We start from the raw sequence: 18,766 nt of genomic DNA, 5'->3' as shown, positions 1-18,766 counted from the left end.
TAGAAATAAATAAATAAATAAATAAATAAGCAAGCTAATGTCATCGTATGTAAATTATTATCACTGTGTAAAAGCTGGTCAAATATCGTTGTATATAAGTTAAAATGGTTTAGGAGGTTTAGTTTTATAATTGAACAAAATGAAAACAATCAATATACATTTATTTATTATGATGGCCCAAGACGCTCAGGTGGGGACATTTTCGACTGCACCATAGTACTACTATCTCTGGTATTGTTCACTTTCGTTTTACGGATATTTTGCTTAACGCGACTGGGTGGTGATAATTTTCTTTTTGTCACTTCAATGTTGCATGCATTGCATGGCGTCTTGATTTCACTGCCAGAATTGGAACCACTAGCAGCACCGAGGTTGCTCAGCGCGAAGCTTGAATTGGGTGGAAACTGCAAACAAAAATAAATTCACTTTAGCAAATATGATGTGACATGCTTGCCATTCGAAGGAAAAGATTATCAATATCTCCATCCTGATATAAATTAAGCGTAGCTTTCTTTATTAACATTGATTTTTCTTTAAAAATTTCTCGCCCCTTTGAGAATTTTAAAAGCAGAAATAATGATAAACAGCATGAAAATATTCACTAAGTGAACACTTTATTTTTGAAGTCATTTCACACATATCGAAAATTGCTGTGTTGAAATTTTTCGTTTGTCGAAAGTTCTTTACATTTTACATTTTGAAATTTTGAAGTATCATTAAAAAAAACTTTATATAAACAAGAAAAAACATCATTTTAAAAATTCCACTTCATCCGTACCTTTTCTTTGTAATGAGGATCCCAGAATCCGACATAATACACAGATAAAGCTACAGCTGGTAAACACACTGCACATATGTAACCAATTACAGTGGCCAATCGAACCCACCTAAAGCGCATATGTTAAAGTTTGTGTTGAAATGTTAATTTGTTTAATAATTAATGCGTACAAGTGTATATGAGGACATTATTTTATAAGATTTAATCTTTATTAATCAAAATAAGGATTATAAGAATAATGTTTTGCATGATTTAAGCATCGAAGTGTAACTCATCTGAAAAAAAATCAATTTCTACATGTTATTTCATAATAGAATTGAATAAATAATAACAAACTAGGCAATAATAAAATGGATGATAAAATTTAATGAATGTAAAAAGCACAAGTCAATTGTGAAGCAGCCTTTGAACCGATGAGCAATCATGGTGAAAAAGTACACGTATTGAGTATCTAAACAGCTACGGACGTACTTTTTGTTTTCACGCCTAGCAAATTTGGCTCTCTTCTCACATGAATAAACCGGAGCTTTCGAGTGCATAACAGCGTCAAGCGATACACAACAAAGTGAACCACAAACGTCAGCTTAACAACAGCAGAGCTAATTGAAAGCTCGTCTAAAAGCTGAACATCAAATAAATGTTCAATGGTCTGTCGGCGGATGATTCGATAACAGACTAAATGAATGGGAAAAAACAGCAACAAAAATCACGCTCAATTAAGACATTTCAATTCAACCAATAAGCAACAAGAAGCGACTGATTGGCAATTGATTATTTTCATAATGATATATATGTTTAGCATTCTATGCTATACTATACTAGTAGAATATTTTCGTACGAGGCGATCGAATTTAGAAAAGCAATTTATAAATTAATGAAAACTCAATTTTTGCCACAACACAACGCGTTTCGACAACAAATATCAGCTGAATATAGAGCTTCAAGTAAAGTACAGTAAGTTATTAGTGCTATTCAAGTAATGTTTTATAATTGGAAAATCGATAAGTTGATCAATTTTGTATGGATGTTTACAAAATGTGAAAATTCATTAGCCGAATTTTAACCGAAACACTCTTCAACGGCAATACTTTATAATTTCAAATACGTTTTACAGTGTTTATTTATTTTATTATTTTTAAACTTTGAACAAATCATTATTTGGATGCACGATAAGTATTATAATTATTATTTTAAGAGATGCTTGAATGGAAGCTTTTAACAAACCGATTCATTATTTTGTTTTCTTTTCACATTCGTGTAGTGTAGTGTAGTGTAGTGTAGTGTTTTTCATTTGAATTTGAGAAATAAGGAAGAAGCTTTGGATTAATGATAGTGATGAAGCCACCAAATGATGAAATTATAACAATAAAAATTTCCAGTTTCAACCGAGACCAGTTGGCAGTTGGAAATGAAGTTAGATATTTAATAAAAACTAGTAAAGTCTGGTGATCATTGAAAATGAACAAACAGACTGGTTCACATTTAGCAGGCAAAACAGGGTAGGTTGGCTTTGTCGAATGATGATGATGATGATGATGATGCCCTTGAGCAATGGGACATTATGGTCATTGCGTCACCTGATCAGTCAGGTCAATAACAAGTTGCTGAAATGATCGGCCATTTGATTGATGTCGCGCATATGGTAATTTGTCCAAAGTGAACAATGTTGTCGTGTTCAGTTGCAGGAAAGTGACAAAATTGTGGTAAAAAACAAAACAATACAAAAACCCAAACCCCAAGGGTGATTTCACCGGATTTTGGTCTCGTCAATGCGACCTCGTCTCGTCTGACTATTCTGTGCAACTGGTGGCATTTTGAATTTTTTTGGCCCCTCCGCCTGGTACTGCCTGCACATGCCGTGCGTTCCATTTCCCTGAATTATCGACCGTCCCATCCTGAGTCTGGTCAGTTTTTTGAAGAAAAAATGGCTAACGACCCACAGATGCTAAACACCTCCCTCCTCCGGGCACCCAATTGACCCTCTTTTCCATTTCAACCATCTCTTCCACTTCCTCAATTCGATCGATTTGTCATTCTGTGCTACAGGGTCGCGTTTCTTTTTAATTAAAAGGAAAAAATTGTTTTTTTCCTATCTTGAACTTGATAAAATTTCACATTTTACAATATTGGAAAAAAAAGAAAAAACTTTTATTCATTTTTGAATTTAAAGAAAATCAGGTAGTATAATGATGTAGGTAGTGTATCGTAAGAAAAAGAATTTCAAAAAATTCAAATCAAATCAAAGCATGATGAATAATATATATATATATTTTCGTTTTTCTATATTTGTATTTCAAATTTTGAACATTTTAAACATTTCCTAACTTTACTGAGTTGCTAATGGAAAATCGTATCTTCATACTGCTTATTAAAGTAAATAATAATTGTTTTTTTATTAAGTTGTTAAAATATGAACTTGTAAAAAGTGACAATTTTTTTTACAATGAAGAAAAAAAAAGCAAATAAACTTGTTGTTTGAAAGGTGTCAACGTTTGAAAATTTCGTGATAAATTCTACTGCAATAAAGCGTGCTTTGTACAGCTAAAGGTGACGACAGAAGAGTTGTCAAAATGACGAATACGCTGATCAAAATGATAGATAGATACACTATCGGCGAATCTTTCACCTGTACTTGCGCATTCATTCTATTATCAAATCGGATCGCACGTCATTCGTGATTATTTCAACTTAAATTAATCATTGATAAAAGAAAAGAATGTATTTTGTTGAAACATGCTAATCTTTCGAGCATTTCAAAGTAATATTTCAAAATTTTGTTTTATTATTTAAAAGCAAAATTTATATATACATGTGTGTGTGTGAGTGTTAAATATATTCATAATGAATTGTTTGTAAAACTGTATCAGCGATAATAAATTTGAATACAATTTCCACTGACTGACTCGTGTGTGTGTCTATTGTATTCTACTTCAGTGCATATACAAAATTAAATTGGTAGCATTTTTTAGAAGGGTAAATGAACACCAGCAGGTGGATAGTGAGTGTTTTGTAAATGTATTTTTTTCCCCTTAGGGATTTTCTTTCAGGGCCGGGCTTTTCTGACATGATTAAAGTTTAAGAAAGGGATTGATAAACGTCCTGTCCATCATACTGCAGGCCGCATATTTACGTCTGCTAAGGAAAACACGCTCACCCTGAGGCGTCACAAGATAACCAGGTTCTTCTTCCTTGGAACGCCTTACCTTTTAAAGCACGCCACTGTGTCACCCTGGCACAGAAGCTACATTTTTCTGGTTGTGCGTTCGTTTATTATTTATTCTATTCTCGGTTATTCTTGCCAAAGTCATTGTACCTATATTGCACTTTCAAATTATTCATTACTACTACTACTACCACTGAAGGTAAATCTTTACAATTTCTTTTACCGAGTTTTTTTTTCATAAAACATTTTAATTTATTCGCATTGTCAATAAAGCTATGAAGAAAAATTAACCGTATGCAAAAATTTGAACCAAATTACGTTTTGAAAAATGTAAATTGTTTCCACGTTGTTCTATGGACATGTTGAAAAAATGTACATGTATTAATTCAGTATCATTCAATTCGTTTAAACAAATGGAATCGAATATGTACATTATTCTGTGTAACTTGCTTCTTTGCTCTTCTTTGCATTCAAGTATCGAAAACAATTACAGTTATACTTATTTTTGTTTGGTATGTTTATTTTTGGTCGCGTTATTCAAATTTTTCATTTATTCATATCATCGTGAACAAGAAGATGAAGAAAAAACATAACATTGATATTACTAAAGGCTAAAATTTAACATTCGCTTCCAAGTAAGTGAATTAATTCACGTGTTGGAGGAGAACAATATTCGACTTTGAACAATAATGGAAATCCATTCATTCCTTCATTCTATTTCTCATTATATTATTACATCAGTTATAATCTTGTATCGTTCGTATAAAAATGATTAAGTATTAATTTTTAAATTTGACATTTTTTAGATTGAAAAAACTATTCAAAAAATTGACATTTTAAATAAATTTTTGTAATTTGTATAAATTATTATTTTTTTCCTGAATTGGAATTGTTGAATATTTTTTTATCGTTTCGAAATGAAATATTATGTTGAAATAGAAAAACAAAACAAAACAATGATGAATAATTAAATAATAAATGAATAATTACAATTTTAGAATTTTTTGAATATTTTTCTAGTATTTTTTCGAGTTCAATTAATTGTAGTAATTTTGTTCCTGAATATTCTTTTAACAATCACTATTGCCACTTGCTTGTTTAAAAGTGTTGACGAACAGTGTTTCTCATTCAGTAAAGCTTGTGTCGCCGCGAGTGGTCTTTGAAAAACTGACGTGTGAATTCAAGTTAGGTATTTGAAAATTTTTACTTTTTTTCTCCCATTTATTATATTTCGATTTCATTAATTAAGATGATATTTATAATTGTATAATTATGGAATATGAGAATATTGGTTAATTGTTTGTGATTTCGGTTGGTTTGTAGGCAATTTGTCTCGTCTTCCGCAGGTTATTTATCTCACTGAGGTAAATTCTTTCTGTAGTCGTCAGTGAAATTTGCATAAGTATCTTTTGCCAACAGCGCAGAGTTGTTGGTGTTCATTCATTTCGACAATCGACGGCAAATCGCCACCGGGTGCTGTTTGTTCGTCGCAGCCAAAGTTCGCGAAGAAAAATATTCAATTTTTGTGAATTTCAATCCGATGGTATGATTTCAGTTTATAATAATTATATTGAAGTGAAATTGATCGAAAATGAAGAATAGTTGTGTCTTGCTTTTTCTTTTCTTCATCAATCATCAGCGCCACCTGTCGTGCATAATCTGTGTACAGTGAACGGTGACGACATAGCCGACAGGCGGCAAAAGCCAACGTTGTCTTGTCTGTTCTTGTTGTTTTGTCTTTCCTTGTCAGTTACGAGTTGTTCGTTACCAGTATAGTATAATATAGTTATAGTTATAGTGTAGTGTAGTTTAGTTTAGTTTAGTTTAGTTCAGTTTGCGTTCTGTGTTCCGGCGGTGTGACATCTGCAAGGCTTGTCCAGTCTAGTCAGTTTTGGTCCAGTTTGATCTTACCGTCTGGTTTGGTCTGTCCAATCAAGCCGGCATTGCTTTATTGCTTTTCTCCATTCGCTTGATTATTTATACCCAAATTGCGGCTCTCCGGCCCGTTTGCCAGCAATTATATATACATTTGTATATATTCGTTTCAAACCTTCCCATTTATTTCAGTGTTTTTTTTTGTATTTTCAATTGATTATTATTATTATTATTATTGACTATAATAGAATTTGAAAGAAAATTCTAATTTATTATTCAATTGGTGTTTCAGTTGATCAAGATGAACGTCAATGGGAAAATCCCATCACTATCCCAACGCCAGCAGTGTTATTTGTGCGATTTGCCGAGAATGCCTTGGGCAATGGTGCTTGATTTCAGCGAGCCGGTGTGCCGTGGTTGCGTCAATTACGAAGGTTCTGATCGTATAGAGGCGGTTTTGGAAATGGCAAGACATTTGAAACGGGCCCACGGCTTTGGCGACTGTCAAACGGGCCGAGTTCAGCCGAAGGGTGTGGTTCAAAATGGCAACGGTGAACATCATTTCAACGCGGCCGCCAATTTGGCGGCCAATTTGCACGGTCGTTCCTTGAGTCCCAATCTTGTTCATCATCACCATCATCATCACCAACAACAACAACAACAACAACAACACCAGCAACAACAACTGCAAGCAGCCGCGGCCGCGGCCGCAGCAGCAGCGGCGGCTGCCAGCTTGCCACGATCCGCTTTGGCGTTGGAAGTGAATCATCCGAGTCGCATACCGACGACGTCGTTCACGTCCCTTGCAACTGCCAACGGAAGTGCAAGTCGAATAGCCGAAGAATTTGGCTTGATTCAAGCTGATCCGACCACCAGCCACAGGGTCAATTTTCGACCGCCGCCCCTAACTATTGGATTATCCGGTCTGGCGGCTGCCGCTGCTGCCGCCGCCGCCGCCGCCGCGGCAAATACCGTAACCACAACAACTCCTAGTACTGTAGCGACGCCGCAGCACCAGCCGCCACCATCGTTGCCATTACCAGCGGCTGCAGCAACGGTACAAGTTCCGCCTGGGGTGGGACCGATGAATTCCGGTCGACCGAGCTCTGTTCCTTCGGTTAATCAGGCGAACTTGAATACTAATCACATTGTTAGCTCGTCGGGTCGTAAACGCGCTCCAGTCGACGATGACGACAACGATCAGAAAAGCTTCAATAATGCTCGATCACCTGTCTACGATTTGCGTCGTCGATCCGGTAAGCATATTATAATGTTTATTTGTATTTTAATTTTAATTTCTTTTTCCACTTCTTTCATTCTATTATTATATAAAGTGAATAATAACAATGCGGATATATGATAATGATAATGATGATGGTGATGATTTTTCAATTATTGCGTGGAACTAACTGGTTTTGCCGGCGGCTTGGACGCTAGAATAAATGTATTGTTGAGAAGAGTTTGCGCTTCTAGCAGCCGGTCAGGCCAGTTGGTCGATCGTAGCACGCAAATCTTGTCTATGTTGTTCATCAGGGCACATGGCTTGGAGAATATTGTTGCCCGGTTAGTAGCAAAGTTTCGTTTCAATATTCACCCACTGGCCCTGATTTCTTCTTCTTCTTCTGTTGTTTGTGTCAGTCAACATCGGTCACTGATCGAACTTGGCTTCAATTTTTACCATACAAACAAACAAACAAACAAACAAACAATTTCACTCGATCACTTTTGCCATTTTCCAATTCATTTCCCATAATTCATGTCGTATCTTATTCACATTCTTATCTCTAGGAAGCGGCAGATATTTAACGGACGGTTCTTTTCAGCAGCAGCAGCAGCAGCTGCAGCAGTTGTTGTTTGCTCATCAGATTTAACTTCATGTTGACTTTTGATTACTGACAGTTTTTGGTGGTGCGATTGTCACCGTCATCTCTGCAAGTAGTGTCAGAATGTTTTTCTTCTTTATCGAAAATGCTAATCAAAAGTTATCACTTGTAAGCTGTCACTCGTTACGCAGTAGGAAAGCAAAAGAAAAAAAACTGAAATGTTTGGCTCTTTATGACAGTTTGAAGTCAATTTTAAGTTGAAATTAAAATTTTATTCATGTAAAATAGGGTAAATTTGAAAATTTTCATTTTTAATGTACTTGCTTTTTTTATATGACATACTGTATGCTAGTGTTGCAACTTTTTTCCAATTGAGCGATGCATTGTTTTTGAAGGCAGTGTTTGTCTTGTTCTTTTTTTCTTTTGAAAATTTTAATTTATTTAAAAATTTTCTTTTTTCCAATTCAAAGTGTAAAAATTCTATTTCAAATGTGGGAAAAGAAGCCGCATGACAGGAATTTCTGGATTAAATCAATGCAGTTAGCACCGGTTTGATTGGAATTCGGTGACATTGTTTTGTGCAACAAGGGGAAAATGGTCAGGTCATTTTTCACATTTCATTTACGGGTTCTATATACATGCATATGTTGTATGTACAAAAGGGCTTGTCATGATGACAGTATGTACGATTTCAATCTTTTCAAAAATAATTAATGATGCGAATGATTTATTGGGCTAACAAAAGAAGTGACAAACGATAAAAAGCTGTAAGAAATTTGCCACTGTCTGCCAAATTTTGATGGCCTTGGCAAAGCCGCGCGGCGGTCACAAAATGGCGAGGTGAACGTACTGTGCACACCATTGTCACTTGTGATCGCTAATTGTTTTGCTTTTTGTAGCGAACATTTTTTAAAGTTATTCATCCATTCCATTAAATTATTTTACCCGAGAAAAAAAATTATGCAAAAATGATTCAGCTCAATTGTAAATATTAATCAAGTAATTGGCTGCTGTTTTTTCATTTTTGAAAATTTTATCTACAACTTTGAAGACGTAAAATAAATAACGTATTGTTTGTTTTGCACAAATCTATCATCGCAAACACTACCTCTGACGACACGTGCGTGATAAGCTCATCTATGTTTTAGTACTTTTTTTTTAGTATAAATTTTTTCAACTTTCACATTTTTTATATTGTGAAGTACTTTTAATGCTGAGTGATGTATGGTGGTGAATGCTATTTGAAAACTGTATTGCATATTGAAAGTTTTCGTGATATTTAAGTTGCTTTTCGGCCAAGTTTTGCTCTTGAAATAGTACAAAGTTAGTATTTCAAAAGTTTATTAATATTTTTGTAGACTTGCATGTATCTTATGTAGATATTGCACAATGAACACGTGAATATTATTTTACAAATCAGTTGTTGAAATTGATTAATTGACTGATTGAAATATTTCCAGCCATGGGAACATCGTCGTCAGTGTCAGCTGGCAGTGTGAACAACAATTCCCAGGCAACTTCTTCTAGCAGTATTGCGGCAGAACAGAATAACAGTCCGAATAGTTCAAATTCTCCAACGGCAGGTGCAAATCCAGAAAAATGTCGACGCATATCGAACGGTAGCCGTCAACCGGCGCCAGCTATCAGTCCAAATGGGGGAAACAAAGCTGGTCGACTGCTTGCAACGCAACAAATTTACATAAACAGTGGAACCAACATACCGGTCAGTGGTGCTAATTCGTCAGCGAATGGTTCATCGCCGGTCGAGTCGTCGAGTTCGAGCATTCTTCGTTGCACGATTTGTCAAGAACGTCTTGAAGATACTCATTTTGTCCAGTGTCCATCGGTATCCCATCACAAATTTTGCTTCCCATGCAGCCGCCAGTCGATCAAAAAGCAAGGCGTATGCGGCAATGAGGTCTACTGCCCGAGTGGAGAAAAATGCCCACTGATGGGTTCCAACGTGCCTTGGGCGTTTATGCATGGTGAAATTGCGACCATCCTGGGTGATGAATATCAGAAATTGGTCAACGTTGTCAGCGCGGCTACGGCAACAACTTTACAGATAAAAAAAGAAAATTCACCATCCTCAGTCACTGCAGCTGTTTAAAATGCAACACGCTACATGTCGACGAGATTCATCTACTGATCGAGTGATTTATTCACTCACTGACTCAATTCATTCATTTCAATCATTCATTCATTAGATATCAATTTTATTCTCTACTCTTTCATTTTCTTTTTGTATTTGCGCATAAGTTGAAAGGATGGAAAAGTTATTCATCTGTTTGTTTGTTTGTTTATTTGTTTGTTTCTCTGTTTGCTTGTTTTTTTTTCTTTGGTTTGATAGTTTATTTATTTATTTATTTATTTATGTGTTTGTTCAAAATAATAAAATTTTCAGCAACTGTTGAAAAGTTTGCAACAAATGGCAGAATATGTTGTCATTAATTAACTAATTTCTGTTTTGTAGGTGTCACAATGCACGTTTTGGTATAAATAATAGTTCAGCTTTACTACTACTACTACTACTACCACAATTTGCACTCCAAATTTGACATACACTGCGAAGATGAATAATTCTGTGGTCCAAAGACAATCAAGTATAATAAATGAATACATTAATATTTTACAGTAGGATGATGCAAAATTTACACCTAACTAATCGGTAAACAAGAATAAATGAATAAAGTTTCAAAAATTTTGAACATAAATCATCCAATAAGTTGAGCTTAAGGCAAGAAAAAACAGATTTGAACTTTAAAAAATCTGACTGCGTTGATCTGAAGCGAAAATTTTTCAAAGTAAGTAATATATATATATACTCCGTATGTTTTTTTTCATTTTTGCTGTAATTTATCGTCGATTTTGCTGTTTTAATTCTATAACCTTTATTGACTAATTGAAATTTGCTTGGAATGAAGATGCAATTTTTAATCTAATGTACTTATTATTAAAAATTTATTAGTCTTCGATGAACCATGTCTTTCTTCTTCATTGTCCGATCGATACGTGCTTTGTGCGAATTTATTTTCAGTATAAAAATGATGAAGCTGCTGAAATTTAAATTAAATACATATTACTGTTTTAAATATTAATATTTAATTATTTTTTATCCATATGTTAAATGCTGGCTATTTAACGACTTGTTCACTACTCCTATGAACCTGCAGATCATTTTGTTGGTCTTTTCTGTAGGTTAAAGGTTGTTTTTCTCGTGCTGATTGTAGCTAGTTTATTTTTGGTCAGGTTTTGCTTTCAGGTTTCTGCGTTTGGTTTTACGTGAGAAACGCACGCACTTTTTGCGGCATTTTTTGCTGCAAAACTGGCAATAATGATGAAAACAGTAGTTTTTGGTTTTTATGCGTTGTCACTTCTGTGCTAACATTTCAGTGTTTTAGACTAATGTGTTTGTTCAATCTTTGCCGCCTGTTTTTCCAGGTATGTTAATCAAAGTTACCGGCGAAGTACATGAAGATGCGAAATGGTATGTATAACGAAAAAGGAAAAATATAGTGGAAGCACGTTGGAAGAATCAATTCTTTTAGGTTTGCTGTCAATTTGCAAAGCGGCCCACGTATCAGTCCTCGTGATAATATTGCATTGCATATCAGTCCACATTTCGATGGAGAACAATCGAGAGTAGTTCGAAACGCGTTGAAAGATCAAACATGGGGAGAAGAAGAGGGTTATGGTCCATGTCCATTCCAACCTGGCGAAAAGTTTGAAGTTATGATTCTCGCTCAGACAGATCATTTCAAAGTAATATTCAGTTTTTTTACAAGTGAAAATGGCAGTCATTTGATTATTTACTTTTTACAATTTAGATTGCATTCAACGGACTGCATTATGCTGAATTTGCACATCGACTCCCATTGGTTTCGATCAATTCGATTGTCGTCGATGGTGACGTGAATTTATTTGAAGTTCGTCATCAGTTTGGCAAAGTGAGCAATTTTTTATTTCACAGTGAATGATTACTGAATATTCGTTCAATTTCTCGACTTCTTCAATCATTTTGCCCATATTGTCACCTGATTCGTTGTTAGCCAATTGATATATATTCGTTATATCATTTTTCTTTTACTAATAGGTTCTGAAAAGCCACCTTATTTTTACTTTTTGCTTTTGAAGATTTGCAAATCATTGCAAAATGTAGTTGGACAATTAATGAATATTTTAAACTGGCTTGTTTAGGCTAACAGTAGAAAGACATCGTTTTACAATACGACTTCGAACTGGAATCCAGTACCCCCTCAACAACTTGCTCCTGCGGTACCTCCATATCCAGTTGAACAGCCATCCCAGGTTTGCTTTATTGTCAAACTGTGCTTTCTCTAATAGGTTGTTTATTATTTATTAAGCCAACGGCAGCCACACCAAATGCTTCTACTGCTCCCGTTTATCCTACACCAGTACCAGTAGTTAGGTGGGGCCTCGACAGAAGCCGGTTACCACCTCCGCCAGTTTATCCTGGCCAAGTAATTATGCATAGCAGCCGTTGATTTTAGTGAACAAAAAATTATCCATATTGTTTCAGGTTCCAGTATCTCAACCTTGTGGTCAACCGCCAAATTGGACTGGTCCATCCCAGGGAGAACCGCTTGCTTATCCAACATATGCAACTGTAGACGTACGTGAAGCTTATTTGATAGTTTTTTTAACTTCTATGCAATTTATGTATATATGTTTTTGCTTCATAAACAGTATCCACCAATGCCAATTCCGGGCTACAGTCCAATTGTGAACCGAAAGAAATCCACTTCATTAATGCGAGCACCAGGATCTCAAGGGGCGGGTGATGTAACATCTTCGGTAATCAGTTGTAGATCAAAGTTTATTTAAACAAGCAACTACAGTTGTAAATTGCAGGCTATTTCACGACTTTGTCAAAGTGCTTCTGGATTATGTGATCATTCAAATTGGGGTAGTAGCGACTCTGATTCGAGCGAAGAAGAAGAATGATTATGGTTAAATGAAATTAAGCTGAATGAATAATGAATATTCTGCTGCATTTATATACTATTATCAGCTAATTGTTACATATTGCTTTTTCATTTATCCTAATGTGTGTTTGTTATTATTATTATTCATTATTTTCTTTCTTGAAGTTGTTTTATTCAAGTGAAGCTAATCATTACAGAATCGTAGATGATTATTCTTTGTAATAAATAATAATAATATATGAATTTCACAAGCTGTGTTCTGTGCGTATATTTGTTATTTTTACTTCAGCATATCTGTAAACATTTCTACCTGCGTTATTTAATCATACAGTACGGTACGGTACGTGTGAATCACATTGTAAACAATGGCAGACGTTTATTTTGCGTGTAGCAATTGTAGAATTTAAAAATAATTGTTCATCTGGTGCGAATTTTATTTTAATTCAAGTCATCTGAAGTGTTTAGTTGAGAAACATTTTATAATTTTATTTCTCTATGAATCGTAGATGTACTGTTGGTTGATTGGTTGGATAGTTGATCGATTTTATTATAAACGGAATCGGGTCAGACGATAGCCGAATGTGGTGAAGTAATTTAACAGATTGATGTGCAGTTGTGATGATTAATATCTCTAGTATGTCGATGTGGATAATAGTTCAATGAATGACAGTGGTGATCAATCAGGTCAAGTGATGCAACGATTTGCCCTGTCAGTCGAGAATTGGTATCTGCCAACTGCTGAGAAAGGTGAGTAACAATGGGGAAATAGCTTTTGCTCGGTTATCCTGATTGTAAAGTTCATTAAGCTGAAGCAGCTGTTCTCATAATTGATTGTTCAGGTCATTGTTCATTTGACCCTCTTTATTTAACTATCTATTTAACATAGTACATATATACGTATATGTGTATGTATATAGTATAACAAAGATTTTCTTTCTTTAAAGATGTGAATGTTAATGAATCATCTGAAACAATTTTGAAAAATTTAGCACTGTAGAGTACTACTAGTTATACTTTTCTTTGAAAATTTTCTAAATGTGCATATAAGATTCTAATGCTTGATGTTTGTTTAATCGCATTCTTTTATGCACTGCATATCAATTATTCGATAGTGGACCTTCGATTTAACAAATGTCAAAAAATTGAAAAGTTCAACACAAGAAGCGGGGGCATTTTACTACAGCCATACATAAAACAGTTACTGCGGTTTGTCCGGTTTTTACAGTGCAATGCAAGTTAGTGAAGTGAAATTCATATTTATTTTATGTAAATTAATTTATAGAACGCGCTTGCTTTCACAAATGGGCATATATTTAAAGTTTATTGATTTTAATTTGAAAGTAGAATTAAAGAATATTTGAGAACCAACCACTCGTTAAGCAGTGAAGTACAGCTGTTGAAAATTGCAACAAATGTCGAAATATGTTTTGCAGTTTGAAAAATTTCTTGCATGTCTACCTGATTATCAAAATAAGCACGGTACATGTTTGTTAATTGTTAATTATATCTTTGCGTTGTCTGAGAAATGTATTTTGAAGTGATGCAATGATAAGAAGCTTTTGAACCTGCAAATTGCATATTCTTTTTTAATGCTCTCCATTAGAAACTTGTTGTTTTCGCTGATTTTGCTTTTAACAGCATTTTTTGGTAGTTTATTATTTTTGTTTCCATTATTGCCATGCTTGTTTGTTAATCATAAGAAATGGCGATTCTTGATCGACCGCATTGTTGCAGTTTGGCTGATGTTTGCCGTAGTAATTTTTAAATTTTTTCATATTTTTAAAAATGCATTTTTGTTAAAATGTGTAAATTACTTTGTTGAAATATTGAAAAAGTAATTTTATTGTTATTATTATTTTAGAATATTTAGCATAATAATTATAAATATTTTATTGTTAATTGTACAAGTGGTAATATTGATATTGTTGATTTGTTATTTATTGTTTTTAATTAAATTTCATTTTATTGCATGGTCAATATTTTAAATAAATTTCAGTTTATTGATTCATACTAATTTTATTGTTGTTGAATTTTTTAAATGAAAGAAGAATTATGTGTATTTTTGTTGCTGTTCAGGCAATGATGGTGCTGTTAGTGAAATTGCGGGTCAGAATTACTGGAGATGGTATAAAATCATCCGATCGTGCGGTGATATTGATGAATCACCGGACGAGATTGGATTGGATGTACTTTTGGTTGGCACTTTATTCCATTGATCCGAAGTTGCTCATTTCTGGCAAGATTATTTTAAAATCGGAATTGAAATCCATTCCAGGAGCAGGTATTTTGTTAAAATGTTGAAATAAAAAGCAGTTACTGTTGTTAAATTTAATAAATTGCAAATATATGCTTAATTTAGCTTCTGCTGCTGCTTGCGTATTTGCTTCATAATATACTTTACTGTGCTTGCATGCTTTTTGTTCATTGATTTCAGGTTGGTCCATGCAGTGTAAAAACTTTATTTTCTTGCAACGTGCTTGGGAAATAGATCGAATAACATTGAAAGAAAACGTCGATTATTGGTCTTCGATAGACTTGCCTTTCCAGGTCAGTCTAGAAAATGCGACATTTTCAAATTTATATTCGATAAGAATTGAAAGCGTTTCAATTTATTAATTTATAATTTTCATGAAAAAAAAATTTTGCTTCCCTTTTTCTTGCTTGCTAAGCTTAAAATGTTTCTTTTAATCAACGAACGAATTGAATGTTAATGCACTGTGGGAAATTTATCAAGTTTTTTTTTGAGTTATTGTGAATGTTGAAATTTTCTCTTTTTTTTTCTTTTGAAATTTTACTTTTGTTTCAGTTGTTAATTTTTCCCGAAGGAACAAACTTCTGCATGGAGACAAAAGCAAAAAGTGACAACTTTGCAATTTCCAATGGAATGCAACCCCTCGAACATGTGTTGCAACCACGTACAACGGGCGTTGTTTATCTCATTTCAGAGCTCTGTGAAAGTTTGTTGTTTTTTTATGCTTTTATTCCATTGTTTGTTGGAATGTTGACGTGTTTGTGTGTTTCTCTTCCAAGGGGGTGCGTTGGACACCATTTACGACGTTACCGTGGCATATCCGGACAATTTGGCCGAATCCGAGACCGACTTCGTGAAAGGCAACTCGCCCGAAGAGATCCATTATCACATCAAACGCTACGATGTCCAGGAGCCTTGCTTTCCACGGGATCAGCAATCCATGATCAAATGGGTCTATCGATTGTGGGAAGAAAAAGAACAACGTCTGATGGAATATTTTTCACCCAACCGAAAAGCGAATCTGTGCAACAACACTTTTCCAGGTTGTATGCTTTACAATTTGACTATGGACAAATGTTGCCTATTGTACGCCGTGATGGTTTTTTGGCTTTGCACTTTATTTTTAGTGGTTTACTTTTTGTATACTCAAACAGTCATAACGCTGTTGTATTTCACTTTTGCAGTAGGGATGTTCACATTTATTGAATATACTTGCAACGGCGTTGAGAAGTTACAATCCAAAGTTTGGTTGAACCGCTCGCAGTTGAAGTAAATTGTTGTGTAAAATTTTTTCCAAAAATATTCATCCAATAATTTATGCTCATACATCAAGCAAACTTGTACAAGAAATGAATAAATAAATATACAATTAACCGCTTTTGTTTGTCGTCCATTTGTTTTGATATTCTGCGTTGTGTAACGTGATCATTGTTTGCTACTTTCTTTGAAAATTTGTTCTTGATTTTATTTTGTTCTTTTGTATAATTGTTGTTATAATTATGCAATTTTAGCAGTTTTGTCCATTGTTAGCTGATTTCCCATTTTGACAATGACAGAAGCTTTTTATGACGCGATTGAACCGTTCAGCTGTGCTGTTGATATGCAAGCCGACTATTCTGAACAAGTGCCTTTTGCTTACCATTTTCGGTGGTCTGTCGATGCGTATCAAGAGACCAACGTGCAGTTGTTGGTTGTAGCCTTCGGTGTAAATGCTTCCGGTAAGTGGAAGTGTATTTTTATAATTTTTTTTCTGAATTAATAATGTTCCTTTGATATTCAAATGTAGAATTTATTCGGACATATGCATCTGGTGTAGGCAGTGACTCGAAACCAATTTTACTCGAAGTTTTTCGAAATTTTCAAAGCGATCCGATATTCGGCGGCGATAGACCTTGTTCAGTGGTTCAATTTTACACTTTAAAAGGAGCGAAAAAAACTGTAATTTGTTGCATGCCGGAAATATCGTATGAACAACTTAGTGTTGAATTAGCGAAAGAAGTATCATTGTTATATTTTCTTTTTAAAAATAATGCAGGCTATTTGTTTATAATTTTATTTTATTTTCTTTCAAGATATTTCGTCCTTTCATTGATAAACCGAAAACTGTTGTTGTGTTAACTTCGCGTCATTGGGAACAGTATCGATTTTATCACAACGAACCAATACCCAAAGAAGGGACGAATTTTTTAAGATATTTAAAAAATAGTTTTCAAGTTGAAACAGCCGGTAATGATGATGCTGTTTGTGTGGCGTTGCGTGGAAGTTTGATATCAGGTCTACCAGCAGCAGGTAATTTGAACTTGATTTCAATCGCCGATTGTACAGTACTGTATATTGCGTTGTACGACGGATTAATTTGTTTAATTTTACTTGATATGCGTAGTGATGATTTGGTGCGAAGAGGAGATGGTACCTGCAACACTGTTCGTCGCTTATACTGCGTCGTCTTACGAGAGCGTTGCCGGAGTGAAATGCTTCGAACCGATCATGAAACTACCCGCAATGAGCCACCTCTTTCCTGAAGTATTTATGATTTAATAATATTTGTTGTTGAATAACTAATTTAACTGTATCTTTTGCTTTATATTGCAGGTCAACAAAGAAGCAATACAGAAACTGTTTGAACGCTTGACGCTTAGTAGTGGCAATGTTTTTCTCTAATTATTCAACTCATTTATTCACTGTTTAGGTAATTTTTTTTTCAATATTTGAATTTACGTATCTACCTAACATAGACAGTATTTTTGTAAGCAAATGAAAAATTTTCGATTTTACGGTTATTTTCTTCAAAACAAAAACAATTATTCTATTTTATGCGTGCACTTTAATGTAGAAATAAGCTTACTGAAAATAAAATTTCGCCATTATTAGTAGAGCACAACCGTGCGCGTTGACTGTATCACAGAAAGGCAAGCTTTCTTTTCCCGTCCCCAGTTGCTTCATTTTGAATTATAATTTATCTGTTCTTTTTAAATTGAAATAATGAATTGGGAAAAAAAATTGTCTATTGATATTTTGTCATTACAACGGTGGTTGTGATTTGAAAAAAGGCAATTTTTGTAAATATAATTTTCGATGTTAAATATTAAATTTAAAATTATTATTTATTGGTTTATAATATAAACTGATTAAAATGAAAAATCATCAGTTTTATCAAGTAGTGAAATTGAACGGATAATTTTTGTACTGTTGCACATACCGAATAATACACGCAGGTATTATTTTGTTTGTTCGATTTTGACGTTCACTAGAATGAGTATTCGATGAAAATGAACTTGATATTTTTACTTATTTTTTGTGAAAAATATTTTTCATTTATTAAATTCATTTAAATTAAATTAATAGTTTTTCATATTTTGATGAATTATTTTGAAATATTTGTGTGTGTAGTATGTTTTGTTCAAATTAATTTTCCACTGAATAACTTATTGAGTTTGGTTGAAACATATTTTATTTTACATTTTGTTTTTGTTGTTGCAAATATCATTTAGATATTTCGCATCATATTTGTAGATTTATATAAACTGATCAGCAACGTATTATTCTTTGTCAGTTGGTCACTCTTTAAATTGTGTTTTTTATTGAAAGTTTTGAGTTGCTTAAAAATGATTCTATTTGATGGCATTGTTCGATGAATAGGAATGATAAAATTTTGCAGGATCCAGTACTTGCAACATTGTATTATGAATTAATTGTAGAACCACCAAGTTGCTGTTTGTTTGCCCATTAAAAACGTAGAACTTTAATTTTTCAAAAATTAGAAACAAAGGAACCGAACAAGTTGAAGCAATATATAAATAAATGAAATAAATATTTCTTGTTTGTTTTTCGTTTGGGATTGCCGCATTTTACGAAAAGTTAATGCATGATAAACAGCGGTAGAATTAATCATTGCTGACAGTGGTTATCAATTCTCTTTTGCTATCGAAA

General features: G+C 34.0%; 3 protein-coding genes across 3 annotated transcripts; 2 read left to right on the top strand and 1 right to left on the bottom strand.

The window, feature by feature from the left end:
* Positions 1-167: 167 nt before the first annotated feature.
* On the bottom strand, positions 168-1,317 carry Tsp_03431 (conserved hypothetical protein). Its single transcript, XM_003379731.1, has 3 exons — positions 1,250-1,317; positions 779-887; positions 168-404 (listed from the first exon to the last, which is right to left on the bottom strand). The coding sequence occupies exons 1-3, from the start codon at positions 1,315-1,317 to the stop codon at positions 168-170; spliced, it is 414 nt and encodes a 137-aa protein (XP_003379779.1).
* Positions 1,318-6,117: 4,800 nt separating this feature from the next.
* Positions 6,118-9,749, top strand: Tsp_03430 (interferon regulatory factor 2-binding protein 2-B). Its single transcript, XM_003379730.1, has 3 exons — positions 6,118-6,346; positions 6,818-7,072; positions 9,100-9,749. Exons 1-3 carry the CDS (start codon positions 6,118-6,120, stop codon positions 9,747-9,749), a joined length of 1,134 nt encoding a protein of 377 aa, XP_003379778.1.
* A 1,333-nt stretch (positions 9,750-11,082) lies between these two features.
* Positions 11,083-17,358, top strand: Tsp_03429 (lysocardiolipin acyltransferase). Its single transcript, XM_003379729.1, has 14 exons — positions 11,083-11,126; positions 11,188-11,401; positions 11,467-11,586; positions 11,837-11,947; positions 12,004-12,120; positions 12,180-12,272; positions 12,347-12,454; positions 13,221-13,332; positions 13,979-14,064; positions 14,662-14,866; positions 15,020-15,132; positions 15,392-16,019; positions 16,393-16,554; positions 17,051-17,358. The coding sequence occupies exons 1-14, from the start codon at positions 11,083-11,085 to the stop codon at positions 17,356-17,358; spliced, it is 2,421 nt and encodes an 806-aa protein (XP_003379777.1).
* The last annotated feature ends 1,408 nt before the right edge of the window (positions 17,359-18,766 follow it).

Source organism: Trichinella spiralis (assembly GCF_000181795.1).
Source record: "Trichinella spiralis strain ISS 195 chromosome Unknown Scfld2, whole genome shotgun sequence".
NCBI classification, from domain to species: Eukaryota; Metazoa; Nematoda; class Enoplea; order Trichinellida; family Trichinellidae; genus Trichinella; species Trichinella spiralis.
This window is presented reverse-complemented; position numbering and strand designations above follow the sequence as displayed.